The following is a 17,647-nucleotide window of genomic DNA, read 5'->3' on the forward strand; positions in this document are numbered from 1 at the left end:
TATTCTATCAAGGGGCCCAGTGATGCTATAGCTCGTATAGAGATACGAGGGACAATAGTACTTTTGGTAAACCATCACTACCTCAGCTAAGCCATGTATACCGAAGAGCTACTGTTATAACTGCATTTTACCGACAGCGTTTGATAACAATCACACATATACATTTCTTAGTAGGAAAGATGAATACCTCATACTTTAGAACTTAACACTGAATGAAAGCATTAATGACACGAACACAATTCCGTATAATGTTTCATTCGGGGTCTGTCAGATATCATGTTCCTGGAACATATATCTATGTGATTAAAATGACAACTCCTTGTCTATGGTCTGTAAAACTTGACCATAATAATAATAATAATAATAATAATAATAATAATAATAATAATAATAATAATAATAGGTGCAGTTTGATTTTACAGTTTACTCTAGCGATGGTATAGGTGGAGATGTTAATTGCTGTAAATCAAGATTAGGGAGCCTCTAGGGTTTTGGACAAATTCCTTCTAATCAACTCAATACAATATTTATAGTACTCATGTCTACCCATATACGGCCTTCTGTCACTGTCGCATACGGCCTCGCCTATGACGTTCTATCACTGTCGTATGCGATATAGACCACCCCACAGAGCAGAGCTGCATACCGGTACTATTATTCCCTACGAATTACTTTAGTTCGGTTCTATGCGTATTTGAAAGGTTCTCCGACTCTAAGGTCGGCTTGTGGGGGACAATTCTGATTATCACATGATATAATGTAATTAAACCACTCACACCAATCTAATTAATTATATTTTCCTATTACTCGCTGAGTAATAATTGTAAACCCTATTCATTACAAGTAATAAATAAATTCCTAATTAAACCTAGAGATGCTATCTAATATATATCCTGCCAAGGGAGTCCACTGGATTCGAACCCTAGCCTTTGAACCGCGGCCATGCCTCGTTAGCCGAAGTGTTTATAGTACTTATATGTATCCCCTCTCACACCGAGGTACAACGACTTATAACACCTATTGGTATGTGAAGGACACTGGATCATCTGTAGACAGAACTATGTATGCAATGACATATTTCAATAACATTCTAAGTATAACGAAATCTCAAATAGACATAAAATAAAAATAAATATTATAGTAAAGAGCAATTAGTATTCATTACATCCATCCCTTGAGAAGAGGAGCTTAGCTACTCAAAGCCATGACAAAACAAAAGAAGTAATAAAAGAAAGACATAACCTAAAACCTAGACACCTCTTCCTTCGAACACTCGTTCTTCTTCTGCCTTGGACTTCAAGTGCCTCTTCTTCTCCACGACTCCAAATATTTCACACAATATTCTGCTCCAAACTATGGACTTCCACAACTAAAACATGCACACTAATTTCTATTACAAAAGGGGTTTATACAGGCTAGCCTATGGGTGAGGAGTCATGGAGAACATGGAGATCATGGGTGCCAAATATAGTGATATATATATATGTTGTGGCTAATTTGCTGCCGCTATTTTTTTTTATTTTGTGATGTCCAAACAATAAATCCAAACCGTTAGATGTTTAATCTATATTAAAATCTACTTGGAGATCAAATTTTACATTTTTTTTTGGAATTTTTTTACTATATATTAAGCTGGTTTGAAAACCGCTGATTTCAATGCTGCAGAAATTTACTGAAATCAGCGGTTTTCAAACCAGCTTAATATATAGTAAAAAAATTCCAAAAAATGTAAAATTTGGTCTCCAAGTAGATTATAATATAGATTAAACATCTAACAGTTTGGATTTGTTGTTTGGACATAACACGGCTAAATATAGCCCCGGCAGCACCTCTGCTGAAACGCTGCCAGTAGCAATTTAGACAGACCCATATATATATATATATAGTGTGACTAATATGCATTCGGTAGCACTTCGGCCGAAGTGCTACCGATTCATTTTCCAATTTTTAAAGTCTAAATGATCGATCCAAACTGTTAAATATCATCTCCATATAAAAATGTGTTTGGAGACCAAATTTTATATTTTTTTGAAATTTTTTTACTATTTATTAAGCCACTTTGAAAATCGCTAATCCAACGGTAGCTTTTGATTTTTACTGTTTGGTAAGCCACCGTTGGATCAGCGATTTTCAAAGTGGCTTAATAAATAGTAAAAAAATTTCAAAAAAATGTAAAATTTGGAGTGCAAGCACATTTTAATATGGAGATGACATCTAATGGTTTGGATCGATCATTTGGACTTTAAAAATTGGAAAATGAATCGGTAGCACTTCAGTCGAAGTGCTACCGAATGCATATTAGTCACACTCTATATATATATATTTCTGAATTTTTTTACTATTTATTAAGTATTTTACAAAATTGTTGATTCAACGGTAGCTTAACAAAACAGTAAAATCAGCAGCCACCGTTGGATCAACAATTTTGTAAAATACTTAATAATTAGTAAACAAATTCAGAAAAATGTAAAATTTGGTCTCCAAGAACATATTAATATGGAGAACAAGATGAATGGTTTGGATTGACCGTTTGGATTTTGAAAAGTCCAATTTGGACCATATGTATTTCGACTCATATACATTCAAATGCACATTAGTCACACACACACTCTCTCTCTCTCTCTCTCTCTCTCTCTCTATATATATATATATATATAGAGGTTGGCTAAGATCAAAGTGGTAGTTCCTGAGCTTTGGTGCTACCAATTCATTTTTCAATTTTCAAAGTTCAAAATGCCGATCCGAACCGTTCAAGTTGGTCTATATATTAAAATGTGCTTGGAGACCAAATGGATACCAAAGATTAAAACAACTAGAGGTCAAAACAGAGAAAATCAAACCTCCAACATCCTACATAGGGGTTAGCACTGGATGCAGTGGCATTGTAGCCTCGTAGGGGTCCTTGCACCAGGTAAGGCTTTTGCTTTCCTGATGAACAAGTAAATTTCCAATTCATGTCAGTGGTAAGTGGTAAGCTCAATATTTAGTATAGGTTTAGACAACAACAAAGAACCGAAGTGGAAGAGAAAGCAAACCAACCAGATACCATGACTGGAGGAGTAGTGACACTGTGGCGGAGGAGTAGTGACACCGTGGTGGTCCTGGCGGAGGACTGGTGCCGGACAAGTGAAAGAGACGGAGAGAGAGAGATCACAGCTGTGGTGGCGGAGGCGGCAATCTGGTGGTGGAGGCGACGACTGGTAGCGGAGTGAGGACAGAGAGAGGAGCCTAACGGGGACACAAAGGCGAGAGCAAGAGAGAATGAGAGACTCGGAAAAGAGCGGGCAGCTACTCACTGTCTAAAAACCCTAGATTCAATTTTGTATACAGTATACTTGTATTAACATATAAACCCAACGGGATGCCTGTGGGCTTAGAGTTAAGTCCAGCCCTGCCATGGCCCATCTTTAGGCCCGGCCTTACTTGGCCCATCACAGCGCCGGGCCAACCGGGTAAAAGGTGTGCCGGGCGGATATTAACGGGCCTGCGGACCAATCGGGATTTTTTGCCATCCCTAGTCGTGTTCTTATTTAATCTGTGTCAGGTTGTAACCTCTTTTCTAAATGGGGAAATAGTATTTGAAATGATATAGTTTTTATGGTGCTCTTCTTGTTCAAGTGTCTTTTTCTATACTGATCATTGTTATAGTGATACTCGTATCAGTTAATGTTGATTGCATTCCTGTCTTCTGACTTGATCCATAGGATATTGGTAACAGAGAAATATGGTAATCTATATTGTACTTAATACTTTTGAATAATGGTAAAAGAAAAAGACTAAAGTATTATATAATATGTTAATTAGACCGTTATGTTTATATGTTGATTAAGTACGGGATATAAGTATTGGCCTTATTATTCAACTATATATGTTAAATGACATAATGAAATATATACCGCTGCTATATTGTAATAACTTGTTATAAGTCAAGAAATATGAAGATTGGGGGTCAAAACTGACTAGTCATCAGTTTTGATTGTTGATCTTAAATAATGCAAGGCATATTCTTTCCTTTTTGACTGACTACCAAAAATGTAAAGAATGGAAGCGTCTAATTGTCCACAGTCTTTTGTCCACCATTTGTCCACTGCTTTGACTTGCGCGAATACTGTAAAATTACTTCTACATGCTGTATAATTATACAATATATCACATAAAATATATCAGTTAATCACAAAACATCCAGCAACTATTTGAAGTGGTCCCATGATAGTAAGAAAAATATTGCAACTTGCACAACAAGACAAAATAAATTTACTTTCAAACTGTACTTTCGGAAATTGCAGTTATAAGAAGTTATTGGCAGCTAGAGTTATTAGTGTCCGCACTGGGTTGACTTGTATACTGTAAAATTTTCAAATAATACTGTAAATTTTCAATTAAATCGTCTATACTATAAAATTTTCAAATAATACTGTAAATTTTCAATTGAATCGTCTATACTATAAAATTTTCACACAATACTGTAAATTTTAAATTGAATCTTGTATATTGTAAAATTTATAAAACTAAACCATAAAATATTACCATTTATACTGTAAGATAAAATGTAAAAAATGTCACATTTCAGTTTAAACTACAACTTGCAAACAATCATGTATACTGTAGAATTGCAAAATATAAACCATAAAATAATACCATGTATACTATAAAATTGCTAAATCTATATATACATCCATCATTACACACAAAATATGTTCACCACAAAACAACATCTGTTCATCACAAACAACATCTATTCAATACAAGATAAAAATATTCACCGCAACATTCAGAATAGCATAATAGCAACAAAAAAACTATGAACAAATAACTTTTACATTAAAAACCTCATGTGTTCATTGTTCGGATGAATAAGAAGCCTCATCACAAGAACAACACGTTCTTTTGATATGTCATCCTGCATAATAATAAAATAAACAATGAAACAAATTCAATTTATAGCAAATAAGAATTACAAAATAATCTTACAAGTTATTTACCTAACTGAAAAGTATATGCAGTGTAATCAAAATCAATGATGTATCCAGTAAAGTAAAATTACTTCATATATCCTGTAAAATTATTTTATATATCCAGTAAAATTACTTCATATATCAAATTACTTCCTGTATACTGTAAAATTACTTATATATCCAGTAAAATTACTTGATATATCAAATTACTTCATGTATCAAATTACTTCATGTATCATGTAAATTTACTTCACGTATCATGTAAATTTACTTCACGTATCCTGTAAATTTACTTTATATATCCAGTAAAACTACTTCATATATCAAATTACTTCACATAGTTGTCACATGAACAATTCTACTCATAACATAATTACTTATATTGTAGCCTATTTGCTCATCATTTTACTTTTAATCAACTTTTACTTCAAATGATAAGAGTATCACCTAAAAAAGCAAAAAAAAAAAAAAAGTATTTGAAACAACATCCGCAGCAGAGCACGTTCTAATTGCTAATTACAATCATACATCATTGATCAATAAGACGAAACATGCATACAAAGATTAAATAAAAGAGAGAAGTAATGCACTGGATTACATAAATAGTAACGAGAGAAACTTGGGCAAGTAAAACACACCTGAATGAGGCTAATATTGGCACCTTTCTTGTGAGCTTCTCTGATTAACCTGCACACATACAGTACAAACCTTCAATTCCAGCTCACCTCATAACGACTCTCTTTCTTTTTTCATAGTAATGATCAATAAGCAATGATTTCACAGTATATTTTTATTAAATGGAATTTTGACGAACTGAGAAAGGGTTTATGGCCTTTATTAGTTACGACACCTACCGAGAAAAATAGTTAGGGAGAGAGAGAAAAGACGAGGTGTGTTACCGTTCAGCGGTGGCAATGTTGTCAGATGGGGAATCGGTGCAGGCGAACTGTACAGCCGCTACAGCTACCTTTATGCCACCGTCATTATCCATCTCTCCCTATTTCTCTTCTCACCAATGAACTTTTCTCCGCTCTCAGTGATAAAGGTAAAGGCAAAGGCTCTGATCAGAACAAGATATTTCTCGTTAAAACGGAAGGCAATCGCAAAGAACTTAGGAATCGTTTGAATGAAAGAAGAAAGAGGAAGGCAATTGCGAATTGCGGTCTGAATCTTAAGTCGCGATGAAAAAGGAAGGCAATCGTGAATCGCGATCTGAATCTTATGTCACGACGAAAGAGGAGGGCAATCGCGAGCTAAATTTGATCAGATCTGAAATTTGGGAAATAAATTCAAAAAAAGAAAAGTCGGTAGCGGAGGCATGTTTAAATACGAGAATATGATAGCTATAAAGTCGGTAGTGGAAGTTGAAGATAGTTGAACTGGGAATAGATAACCCAGTGGACAAAAGCTAGTGGACAAGAACATTTTCTCAAAAAAAAATTCAAATTCAGAAATAAGCAAGTGCCTACTCGTGATCCACTTTGGATCCGCAAATGCATCCATCCATTTATAATCTAGACGGTTACAATTAAAGTATGAGATTATCTTCTCAAAATTTAATACTTTTCTTATTTCAATTATGATTGTTCAAATGATGAATAGATTTGGCAGACGAGAGATGCACCTATTTGGCAGAAAGTTCCTATGTGAACAAGAGATTTGGTTCCTGTTTAAAGCATCGTATGCAAAAACTATTCCTTATTAATTTTAACATGAATACAACGATCGAACTTTGTATGGTTTATATTTATGTCCAGAATCTGAAAAATATGTCTTCAATTATTGCATCTTTGACCGCTAACAGGTGACAACGGTATTTGAAACCATGAAAACAATTTTTAGAATCGGTTGCGGGTGTTTGGTTCTGGACTTAAACAACAGATTAATGGAATTTATGCTTCTATGTTGTTTCATATCTCCAACGTACTCTCAGTCATCTTTTTCATGAATCTCAATTCTCAATTAATTATTATGAAAATTAAAAAAAATTAAAAAATAAAGTAAATTTTCCGAAAGATACACACAAGATTTCATGAACTGTAGTAGTATACATATGACATATCCAGAGACGAGAAGTCGCCCCACCGTTTCCAATTCCAATTCCAATTCCAAGTGAAAGAAAAACAAAATTAAGCAAAAGAGAGAGTTGATCTTTTCCCCGCAATCAACACTCCCTTTTCACAACAGAGAAAAGGAAAAGGAAAAGGAAAAGGAGAGAGAGGCACAGTGTGTTCCGTGTCTTTACATCTATAACGCACTGTGTGCTGAAGAAGCAGGAGGCAAACCAGTCATGGAAGTAGGAGGCAACCTCCTCGACCCCTCCGCTCAAGAGTTTTACCCTTCTCTCCCCTCTCCTGTACCAACCGTACCGGTTTTACCACCTCCTCCTCCTCCTCCTCCTCCTCCTCCTTTCGCTCAATTCTACTACCCTCCTCCTGTCCCCATCGTACCACCACCTATTCTTCCCCCTCCAGCTGAGTATGTCCGCCCCACCTGGGTCACCGACGACGCCGTCCCCACACGTGGCGTCGTCCTCAGCATGGTCCCTCGCCATGTCACCGAGCATGATGTGCTTTCTTCCATGGAGTTCTTCGGTGCAGTGCGTGCCGTCGATATGTCAGCTCTTGGCACAGATGGAATTGTGACTGTCCATTTCTATGATTTGAGAAGTGCTCAACTGGCTTTTACAGAGGTGAGAGACCAGCATGTGAGGCAGCAGAGCCGGTTGGGGCAGTTATATGGCGTGCCCGTGCCTGTCACTCCATGGGATTGGCCCGAGGCTGGTACAACTACCACTGCTATAGGGAGAGGATTGATCTGTGGGCAGGCTGTATGGGCCCACTTTGCAGTGGGCAGTGCTGAGCTCGGCATTGACGATTCCAATCAAGCGACCCTCGTCGTCATTAGCCCGCTGTCGTCGGGCATCTCTCTCCATACACTCAGAGAGACTTTTGAGTCTTTTGGTATGTATCGTAATTCTAATTGATTGTCGTGATGATGATGAACTTTTCTTCTTTTCTTTTACAATTGTTAAAAATTGAAGAAACTAAAGCAAAATACGGTAAAGGGAAAATTTCATTGATTTATTGCTCTATTTGAAAAATTCTTGTTTTTTTTTTTCTTTTCTTTCTTTTTCCTAAAAGGAAAACAGCGATAAACAACTTTTACAGCTGTAGTTCGCTCATCCTTGTAGGGTTTTGTTACATTTTTTCTGTGAACTAAAGCAACGAATTTTTTTTTATTAAATTTCCATTGTTCCTGGAATTATTAATAATTTCAGTACAATTTGCTTTTGTTGTTCCTTAATCTGATAGGTGATGTGAAGGATGTGAGAGAATCCGTGATTAAACCATACAATAAGTTCATAGAATTCTTTGACACTCGCGATGCGGTTCGGGCACTGTCGGAGCTCAACGGGAAGGAGGTGTTCGGCCGGCATATGGTCCTTGAATTTGCTCGTTCGACAGGCCCACATTCGAGAAGGTTCAAAGATATACATACTATCCTTGCATAAAATAAAATAAAAATTATCATAATTGGTGCTTTACAGCTCGAATTTATCTGGAATTACTGTAGGAGGAATCGGAGCAGTCAGAACTACAATCCAAACTTCCCAACCCCGCCCCGACTGCGTGCATCAACCCTGCAAAATGTCCCGTCACAAAATGCACCCGTGGCAATTCTTCGAAGAGGCAATGCAGTCAACCCTACTGAGCCTAAAAGAAGTAGTGAGGCTGAGTCAAGCTCTGGGGCTAGAAGTAATAGAAATATTAATGCTACTACGACTACTGCTGCTGCTACTAATATCGGTTCTGGCGGTAGCGGAAAGAACAGTGCATCGCCAACCTCATCCGGGGCATCATCATCAAAACAACAATCAAGTAGGAAAGGCTGGAAAGGGAAAAGCAACGAGTCTCGGTTTCTTTTCAAAGAATCAGAAGATGGAAATTTTAATTCTCCTAATGACGAGAGAACAACCGTTATGATCAGAAACATTCCGAACAAATATAGGTAATTAATTGTCTATATAGTTGCTTAGTGATATTGGCAAGTATTCCTTTTGTTGGAAATTATTTACATGTGTTATTTTATGGAGGATATTTTGATTGCTTTTATTTGTTAATTTGTCTTTGTTTAGTCAGAAATTGCTACTGAACATGCTTGATAACCATTGCATACATTGCAACGAGCAAATTGCAGAGGGAGAAGAGCCTCCATCAGCTTATGATTTTGTCTATCTCCCAATTGATTTCAGGTAAGTAGAGTTGCTTGTAACTGTGTTGCTTATTTGTTTGTGTGGTTTGTGGGTTTCAAGATTGACAAAAGCCATTTGGTGCGTCAAAAACAGATGCATTGTCATTTTCCTCGGTTTGTGTTTTTTTATTTATTTATAATTTATTTCTTGGTACGAGTGAATTGAGCAGAAAAGATATAACGACCCCAAAATGTAAGAAACAGATCCTGATATATAAGATGCAGATCCAGAAATGTGCCTAAAAATGGTATAGGGGTGAACAGTAAGTGTTCATGATTTCTTTTTTTGAAAAAGCTTTTATGCTCTGCTGTTTTTTTTTTTTTTTTTTTTCTCTTTCTCTCTCTAGAATCCGTACCCTGAACCAGCCACAATTCCAACAATGAGCAATAACTCAAGTGAAAATGGGAATAGCTGGCTTCTCAGATTGAGATGAAACTAGATACCTGACTTCCCTCCCTCCCTCTCTCACTCATTATTTCCTGTCTCTCTCTCTCTCTCCATCTCACTCTTGTCTGTCATATATTAACCATAACTTAGAGCAGCAAGAAGTTGAGATACGGAAGCAAAAGATAAGGAGACATCATGATGTTCTAACTTTTGTATAGGCAATAGGAATAGGAAAACATCAAACCCTAATCTAGGGGAAAAGGCCACTTTGACATTCGTCAATAAAAAAAATAAAAAATACCTAGTGGAGAATGGAGAATGGAGATTGGAGTTGGAGTCTTGGAGAGATGCAGCATCCCTTGATTTAATATTTGTTTATTTGGTTTCCTTTGCAGTAAGTTGGAAAAGACGCATCATCAACATTCAACACTTAGCTTTTATGAGTCCCAAAAGATTTGGCAAATTATTTTCTTTTCTTTATAACATATAAAAATATATATATATATAAAAACAAGATAGCGTATTATAAAATATGATATGATAAAACACCTAGGTAATAAATTTATTATTTAATATATAATATCCGAACCTCACATAGAATAATAATAATAATAATTACCTTTGTTGACAGTTTGACACATTGTTTCATGGAATAATATTACATCTCTTCAACTTCCGACCCTTTCAATTCCATGCTAATTTATTTATTATTCAACCCTCAACCCTGTCACATGCAATAATAATACATTGCAAGCTTTGTGCGTCTAATAAATACCGAATCATTGGCCACCAAAATAGTAAATTCCAAACTCATGTAGTCTTCTTCTTCTAGTTCTAGTCCTGACAGTTCAATTCTTTGCTTACCTTTTGTTTGACGAGATATTTTATTATTATTGAAGAATATATAAACCTGATATCTGTTTGTTGTCTGTTCACAATTCTTCATTTCTATAAACTTGACTCAGGATTACCTCTTAAATTGCACCTTTTTTTTTTGTCTCAAATAGCAACAAGTGCAATGTGGGCTATGGATTTGTGAATCTTACCTCCCCTCAAGCAGCTTTTCGTCTGTATAAAGCATTTCACAAGCAGCCATGGGAGGTCTTTAATTCTCGCAAGATTTGTCAAGTAACCTATGCTCGCTTGCAGGTGGTGATATCTTTTTTACATCTAGTATAGCTGTTATTTCAAAGCATAAAGTTTGTATATATTTTGTGTTTTTCATTTCTATCAAATTAATAGACAATTAAGGTTCGCAAGTTAAACACTTTGATTAAAGTTTATGAGCTTTTGGAAAACCGTGCATACTAATTATTAGTTCCCATATTTTGAAATAATGGTTATGCAAATATATATTTTGAATTATCCATAACTACTGTCATGCAAATGTCATGAATTTATTTACATCTATTTGGCAATTAATATCACCGGGTAAACTAGGGTCATGTATATCATAAAAATTCAATTCAAGCTGTAGGTAATAATCAAGCACACTACGTATATTTATTATTATCTTCTCATATGAAGTTCTTTGATATATATGTAGGGTTTGGAAGCACTGAAGGAGCACTTCAAAAACTCAAAGTTTGCATGTGACAATGACGAGTACATGCCGGTGGTTTTTTCGCCCCCACGTGATGGTAAGCAGAACCTTACCGAGCCAGTGGCAATCGGAGGACGCGAGTTGTCAGCAGGTTCCCAGCCATCAGAGCAACGGCTTCAATCTGAGGGTGGAGATGCTTCCTCGACCTCTGGTTCAACCCATGCACCGTCGGATCATGAGGAGATGGATGAACAGGGAGGGAGCAATGCTCAAGCGATCCAAATGGGTTTGCTCAGTCTGCATGAAGAGTACAGTGACTAGACCGGTACTAGTTAGGAATAGATAGACCCGGTTCATGGTTCATAATATCTATCGATATCGTTTTATATTTGTTCTTTATATTAATTTTCTGGGAATTTTGTTGGGTTGCATCGAGAATGTAAGTGGAATCATTATAGACAGCTCTCTCTCTCTCTCTCTCTCTCTCTCTCTCTCTCCCCCCGCCCCCTCTCTCTATCTCTCTACCACCTAGACCTCTAGTTCTGTCGGAAGATGAAAAGACGATATGATGGATGGTTGTGCGATGATGGCTGGTTGGATTCTTGATTTATTTATTATTCCATTATTTTTCTATAAAGAATACATCATTCCATTAGATTTTGGGTTATTAATGCAGATCATTTTTGAAGTTTTTCTTTTCTTTTCTTTTTTAAGTTAGTGTATTTAAATGCCTACTAACCATTTCAATGATAGAAAACGGACTTAAAACAAGTTTAATGATTCTCTTTTTTAGATTTAAACTTATTCTAATCAATTAATTCTACGTATCTATTCTTAAATGTCATATTACCTCTTTCTTTATTTTTTTCCACGACTGGATATGTTTTCGTCTGATAGCCACTGCACTCCGACAATCGATTTATTCACTGCTATACTCCGATGGAGATGGGAGTAATAAAGGTTCTATATTTTGAGCTTCGATGATATCGCACTTTCAGTCCTGCTCGGCTCCTCTCTCTCATTCTTTCCTTCGTTTAAAGAGATAGAGATGAGAGAGAGAAGAAGATATCGCTCCATCGGTAGTGAGAACTAGAAGAGGTGGAAGAGTGAAAAGGAGCAGTGGTGATGGCTGGAATTTTTTTCTTTTTTTTTTTTTGCTTGAGAGAGAACAAAAACGGCTAGGATTTTTCAGTCGGTCTATCATTTTTGATGTTACTGTTTTTTTAACGTTTAAATAACAAGTAGGTACAGTTATATTTTGATAATCAATGTAATAGCTAGATATAATACTTGGTATTGATACTGAATGTTTATTATCTTATCTTGTACTAAAAAATATTGTCCCTATGGTTTGAAGATCTCACTTCTCTTTATAATTAAAAAAAAAAAAAAAAAAAAAAAAAAAAAAAAAAAACAAGGTTGGTAGACTTCATATTAATTTATTTAAAACAGTTTTTATTTTTTAAATGATGGTAAAATATATATAACAAGAATTATGAAGTAAATCTAATGGTTCTTTTGTAAGATCGGACTTGTATGACCACTATTTCAGACCATTTATACGTTTATCGATATTTCGCTGTGTTTGTTACAGACAGTTTCCTTCTTCTCATTTTTTCGTTTGAAATTAATTAATGTGACGAAAGAAAGTACGTTCCAAATTTTATTTGATGTACAAGTCTTATTTATTTGATTTAGTAAAATATTAAAAATAAAAGATAAATTTAGACAAAGCGAAAGAAATCACCAAAAAAGAGATATATATTATCAAAAGCTAATTAATAAGAAAAATAACATGCCATCTATTAATAATAAATTTAAAAGTTGTAATCAATTCTTAAAAAATATTTCTAATGTGATTAAAATAACTTGAGAAAATATATATTAATATTAATAATAGTCTCAAGCCTAGCTATAAAATAATTGCAGAAAATAAATAAATAAATAAAGTGTGTAACAAGATGGGACAAATAACACAAAGCTGCAAGCCAACCGCCGAGTCAGACTTGAACTAGACACTTTTTTTGTCGGCGCATGTTAGCACCGTGTCCTGTTATTGGCTATGGTACTCCGACAGGGCTCCACGTGGAACCGGAGCTTTGACCAGGAACATAAATAAATTTATGGAATGGTTGGTTACTAGTAAGAGAAATAGAATACAGGATTCTTTATTAGAAGCATATTTTATTGGTAACAAATCTAACATTATATTTTCTTACAAGTTACAACGTGTGCACTTCCAACAAAAGTTGCGCCTTTACATTTTTGGACTTCCATATCCTCTCCATTTCAAAGAAATTAGTTTTAGCATTCCTTGTTTCCTTCAAAATCAGTATTAGAACTATTTAATATAGTGATAAAGAAATTAAGTATCTATAGTGTAGAAGATTGCAAGTTTTAACTCTAAATAACTTTATTTTTCTTTTTAATCTCTTCTCTTCTATTAAGCTGACAAATGTCCTAATCTATCAATGACTGTGACTAAATGATGCAATTTTGAATTAAATATCAGCACTCTGATTAAATAGTTTGTCTTTTGTTTGATTGTATATATCATTTTGATATTTTTTTTTAATACATAGAGATATCTAAATTTATTTAGGCACATACGTTACTCGCTATCTCATATAATCTATCCTTCCTTCTTTTCTCCATTTTTTTTTAAAACTTTCTCAGATGTCCATATTTAATTGTTCGATTTTTTTTTTGAATGATCCTAATTTTAAGTTTTTGAATTAATTGATAATTGAATAATAATTTAAATGAATTAGTGAAAAATCAAGAAAAAAAAAAAAGTAAGAACTTAGAAACAAATTGATTTATGGGTGTGCATATTGACACCATACACATTTATATTAACACAACATCTTTAAAAAAATTAATATACAGACAATTTTAACCCTCTTTAAATATCTTTCTAACTACCATATTTTTCCATGATGTAATTAGTACAGTTGCTATCTATTAATTATTTGATTTCCTTAAGTGCTAGATATGTTTTTCCTTTTTTATTTTATTTTACATTGAGGTATTCCTTTTCGACATTTTTTTTTCCCATAGAAATATACATAGCTACAAAATTTACAAAAAACACATCAATTCAATTGAAATTTCAAGCACCAAACCATCAAGTTATACTCAAACCAGATTAAGTCAAGGTATGCATTTAACGTTTTTTTTAAACTTGGTTCTTATATGTAATTGATCGAACTCAAATATATTGCTTAATTTTATATTTTTTTTTCTCTTAATGTTGATACTTATAATCTATATGTCAATTTTAATTAAAATTGTCTGGAATATTTTATCAATTTAAGTCCAGTGCAAATAATTTATTAATTTTAGCATGATTGTTGTAATTTTATAAAAGTAATCATGTCGTTTTTTAGTGATTTGTGTGCGCAAAAAAAAATATAAAATGTTAATTGAAAAAATTATATAGTAGATTGTTAAAAAAAAATTATGAAATTGGATAAGCTAAATCGATATATACATGGTTGTAATTCCCTAAAAGTACGTTCCGAACTCATTCATGGTTGTAATTCCCTTAGAAAATCTTAAAGATCCAATAAAAATAAATAATGAATACTTATTATGTGAATCTAACTTTTAAGGAAAAAATCATATAATAATATATGAAAAAGAAACAGATTTAAAAAAATAAATAACATACTTTATAAAAAATAACTTTTAGGAAAAAAAGTTATGTGGTAATATATGCGAGAATCAATTTTTAAAAGAAATTCTTAATTAAAGGTAAAATTGTCTATATAGTAAAATATTTTGATAGTGTTGTGTTAATAAAAAAATTAGTAGTTTTAATATCATCACCCTTGATTTATTTTTTCTTTTACATGCAAGCCAAGCGACATTTTTCCTCTCCCAACTTTCTTTTCCATAATCAATGAGGGACACAAAATTCATTTTTGGCATAAATTCGAGAGGTCAAGCATTCTTGTTGTAAATATCTTTTCTCTGTTCTTATACTAATTGACTTTTTATTTACAATTTAGATTTAGAATCAATCTTTTTTTAATATAATTTATGGATAATATTAAATAATTTTATTAGCCTATTTGTTTTTTTTATAAAAATATGTATTTTGTAATGATTTTTTTTTTGTTCTTTGTAACCATTATAATATACAGAAACAATACTAATATTAAATAGTTGAGTAGTTTGACTCCAACTTTAATTAAAAGATTAAAAAAAAAAATTCCTTATTTCGGAATTGTACCGAAAAATGACCGTACATTTATAGCCTCAGAAAATAATTTCTTGTGAAGTTGACGTCATGTTTTTCGTGATCAAATCTTATACATCGCAAAATTGGCAACTTCTTATATTTCTCATCTGGACAGAGCTTTTTGTGGGTAAAAGGAAATGTTCTTTCAACTCTCAATATTTGTTTCAGCGTTCTTTATTTTTCAAGTATTAAGAGAGGTGAAATTTCACCTTTTCCGGGACATTCCTTAATCTGCACATTATATATGTTTATTCATTTTCTATAGTATTTCTTTTTGTTAATAAACTTTTTTGTATCTTAAAGTATATTAATTTTTACTCATTTCAAAACAATATCTAATTTGAACCTTTTTGACAATCAGTCATTCGGAAAAGAAATACGTAACAAACACTTTACATCATAAATATATATACACACTTGAAGCATAGCACAGATGGTCTATGAATCAATATCAACACGTTTAAATTTTAAATAGTCGATATGAACCGTTCAACATAATCTCCATATGAAAAAAAATACCAAATTTTTTATTGTATAAAAAAAAATATGAAATTTCAGAAACTATCCAGGTTTTTCTGTTTTTTCTAAATCTACCCAAACCGCAAATTTTTTTTTTTTGCGGTAATTCAGTCTAAAACCGCAAAAAAAAATATAAAAAAAAGTATCGCAATTTTCTTTTGCGGTTTCAATTTTTTTTTTTCATTTTTCAGATTTTTTTGATTTAAATAGAAATATTTATAATTTATTTATTTTTTTGTATTGAAATATTATAAATATTTAATATATTTCTTTGAAAATAGATAAAATACTATATAATTTATTAGAAAAATTGCTACAAATAACCCGGATCAACATTTTTCATGCCGGATTTTTTGCGGCTGTAAGAAAAATTAATATATTTCTTTATGTGTTATTGGAAAAAAATAAAAATGCTTGGATTCTCTGTTATTGATCTTGGTTCAAAAGTCACTTCTAAGTAAATACAAAAAATATTGTCATCCTGGTAGTACATTTAATTTCTAAAATGTTGTTTCTATTTTTGAAAAAACAAAAAAATTAAATCATTTAATGATTGTTATTAAAAATAATTCACAAAATAGATACAACTTTTTATAAATTAAATGTACTAGAAGGATCACAATATTTTCTATATTACCCAGAAGTGACTTGTAAACCAGTAATTCAGTCTAAAACCGCAAAAAGAATTTGCGGTTTGGGTAGATTTCGAAATAACAAGAAAACCTGGATAGTTTCTGAAATTTCATATTTTTTTTGGATATTAATAAAAATTTCAGAAAAAAATATATGGAGACTAAAATTTAAATTTTTTATAAAAATATTTTACTATCTTTATAGATGGGTAAAAGTTACCCCTTTTGAATGATTTAGAATATTTAGATCAAGTGATTTTCTGTCCATCTAAAAAACTAGTAAAAATATTGTAAGAAATATAAAAGTTGATTATTTGATCTATAAATACTATTTCATGTGGAGATCACGTTGAATTTAAATGGAGAAGATGGATCTGCAGTACTTTTGTTTAATCTATAGAATTTATTTATTTGTTGTTGTTGAATGTTGATACGGGACAAAGTGGCATGAGAAGGTACACCTCCCCATTAAACAAGGGGCTTGTTTGCTTGTACTTTTTTGTTTGTTTTTTTTTAAAATTTTTTTTATATGAACACAAAAGCAAACAACCTGGACATATAAAAATATAAATTACGTGATATGGGAATTACGAAGAGATTGGTTGTTGTAACTCGAAATAGTGGTGACAATTGCATCTGCATGCACCAAAGCTGTGTTGTAGTTGCCTAAAAACTAAAAAGGCTTTGGTGAAATAAAACTCTAATTAAAAATTGGCATGAGATGAGAGAGACTGAGAGAGAGATATAAAAAAAGGTTTGGCAAGTACAAATTTCCTTTTTCCTTTTCCAGATCTATCTGTGGTCCTGTGAATATATATATAGTCAATAAACGGATAAAAGCTTCATATATATATAGACCACCTCATTTACTAAATTTTAGCTAGTCTTCTACAGACCTTTTTTTTTTTATTTATAGAAATTAATTTTAAAATAATATAAGAAACTTAAATTGATTCTTCATATATATAGAGTGAGTGTACTGAAATTTCGATTTCGAGAAACCGAATCGAATCGAATCAATTATTAATGATTCGGTTCCTTGAGCTACTCAGATTTTCTATGACAGTGATTCATATGTTTGTATGAAATTAAAAAGGCTTAAAGTTACAT

At 32.8% G+C, this 17,647-nt stretch overlaps 1 protein-coding gene across 1 annotated transcript; it reads left to right on the forward strand.

Annotated features, from left to right (window-relative positions):
• Nucleotides 1–7,231: 7,231 nt before the first annotated feature.
• On the forward strand, nucleotides 7,232–11,586 carry LOC144564108 (protein terminal ear1-like). Its single transcript, XM_078313631.1, has 6 exons — nucleotides 7,232–7,918; nucleotides 8,270–8,438; nucleotides 8,532–8,966; nucleotides 9,094–9,210; nucleotides 10,605–10,746; nucleotides 11,144–11,586. The coding sequence occupies exons 1-6, from the start codon at nucleotides 7,246–7,248 to the stop codon at nucleotides 11,459–11,461; spliced, it is 1,854 nt and encodes a 617-aa protein (XP_078169757.1). The 5' UTR covers nucleotides 7,232–7,245; the 3' UTR covers nucleotides 11,462–11,586.
• Nucleotides 11,587–17,647: the final 6,061 nt, after the last annotated feature.

The sequence above is a fragment of the Carex rostrata genome, chromosome 13 (assembly GCF_964058835.1).
Source record: "Carex rostrata chromosome 13, lpCarRost1.2, whole genome shotgun sequence".
NCBI classification, from domain to species: domain Eukaryota; kingdom Viridiplantae; phylum Streptophyta; class Magnoliopsida; order Poales; family Cyperaceae; genus Carex; species Carex rostrata.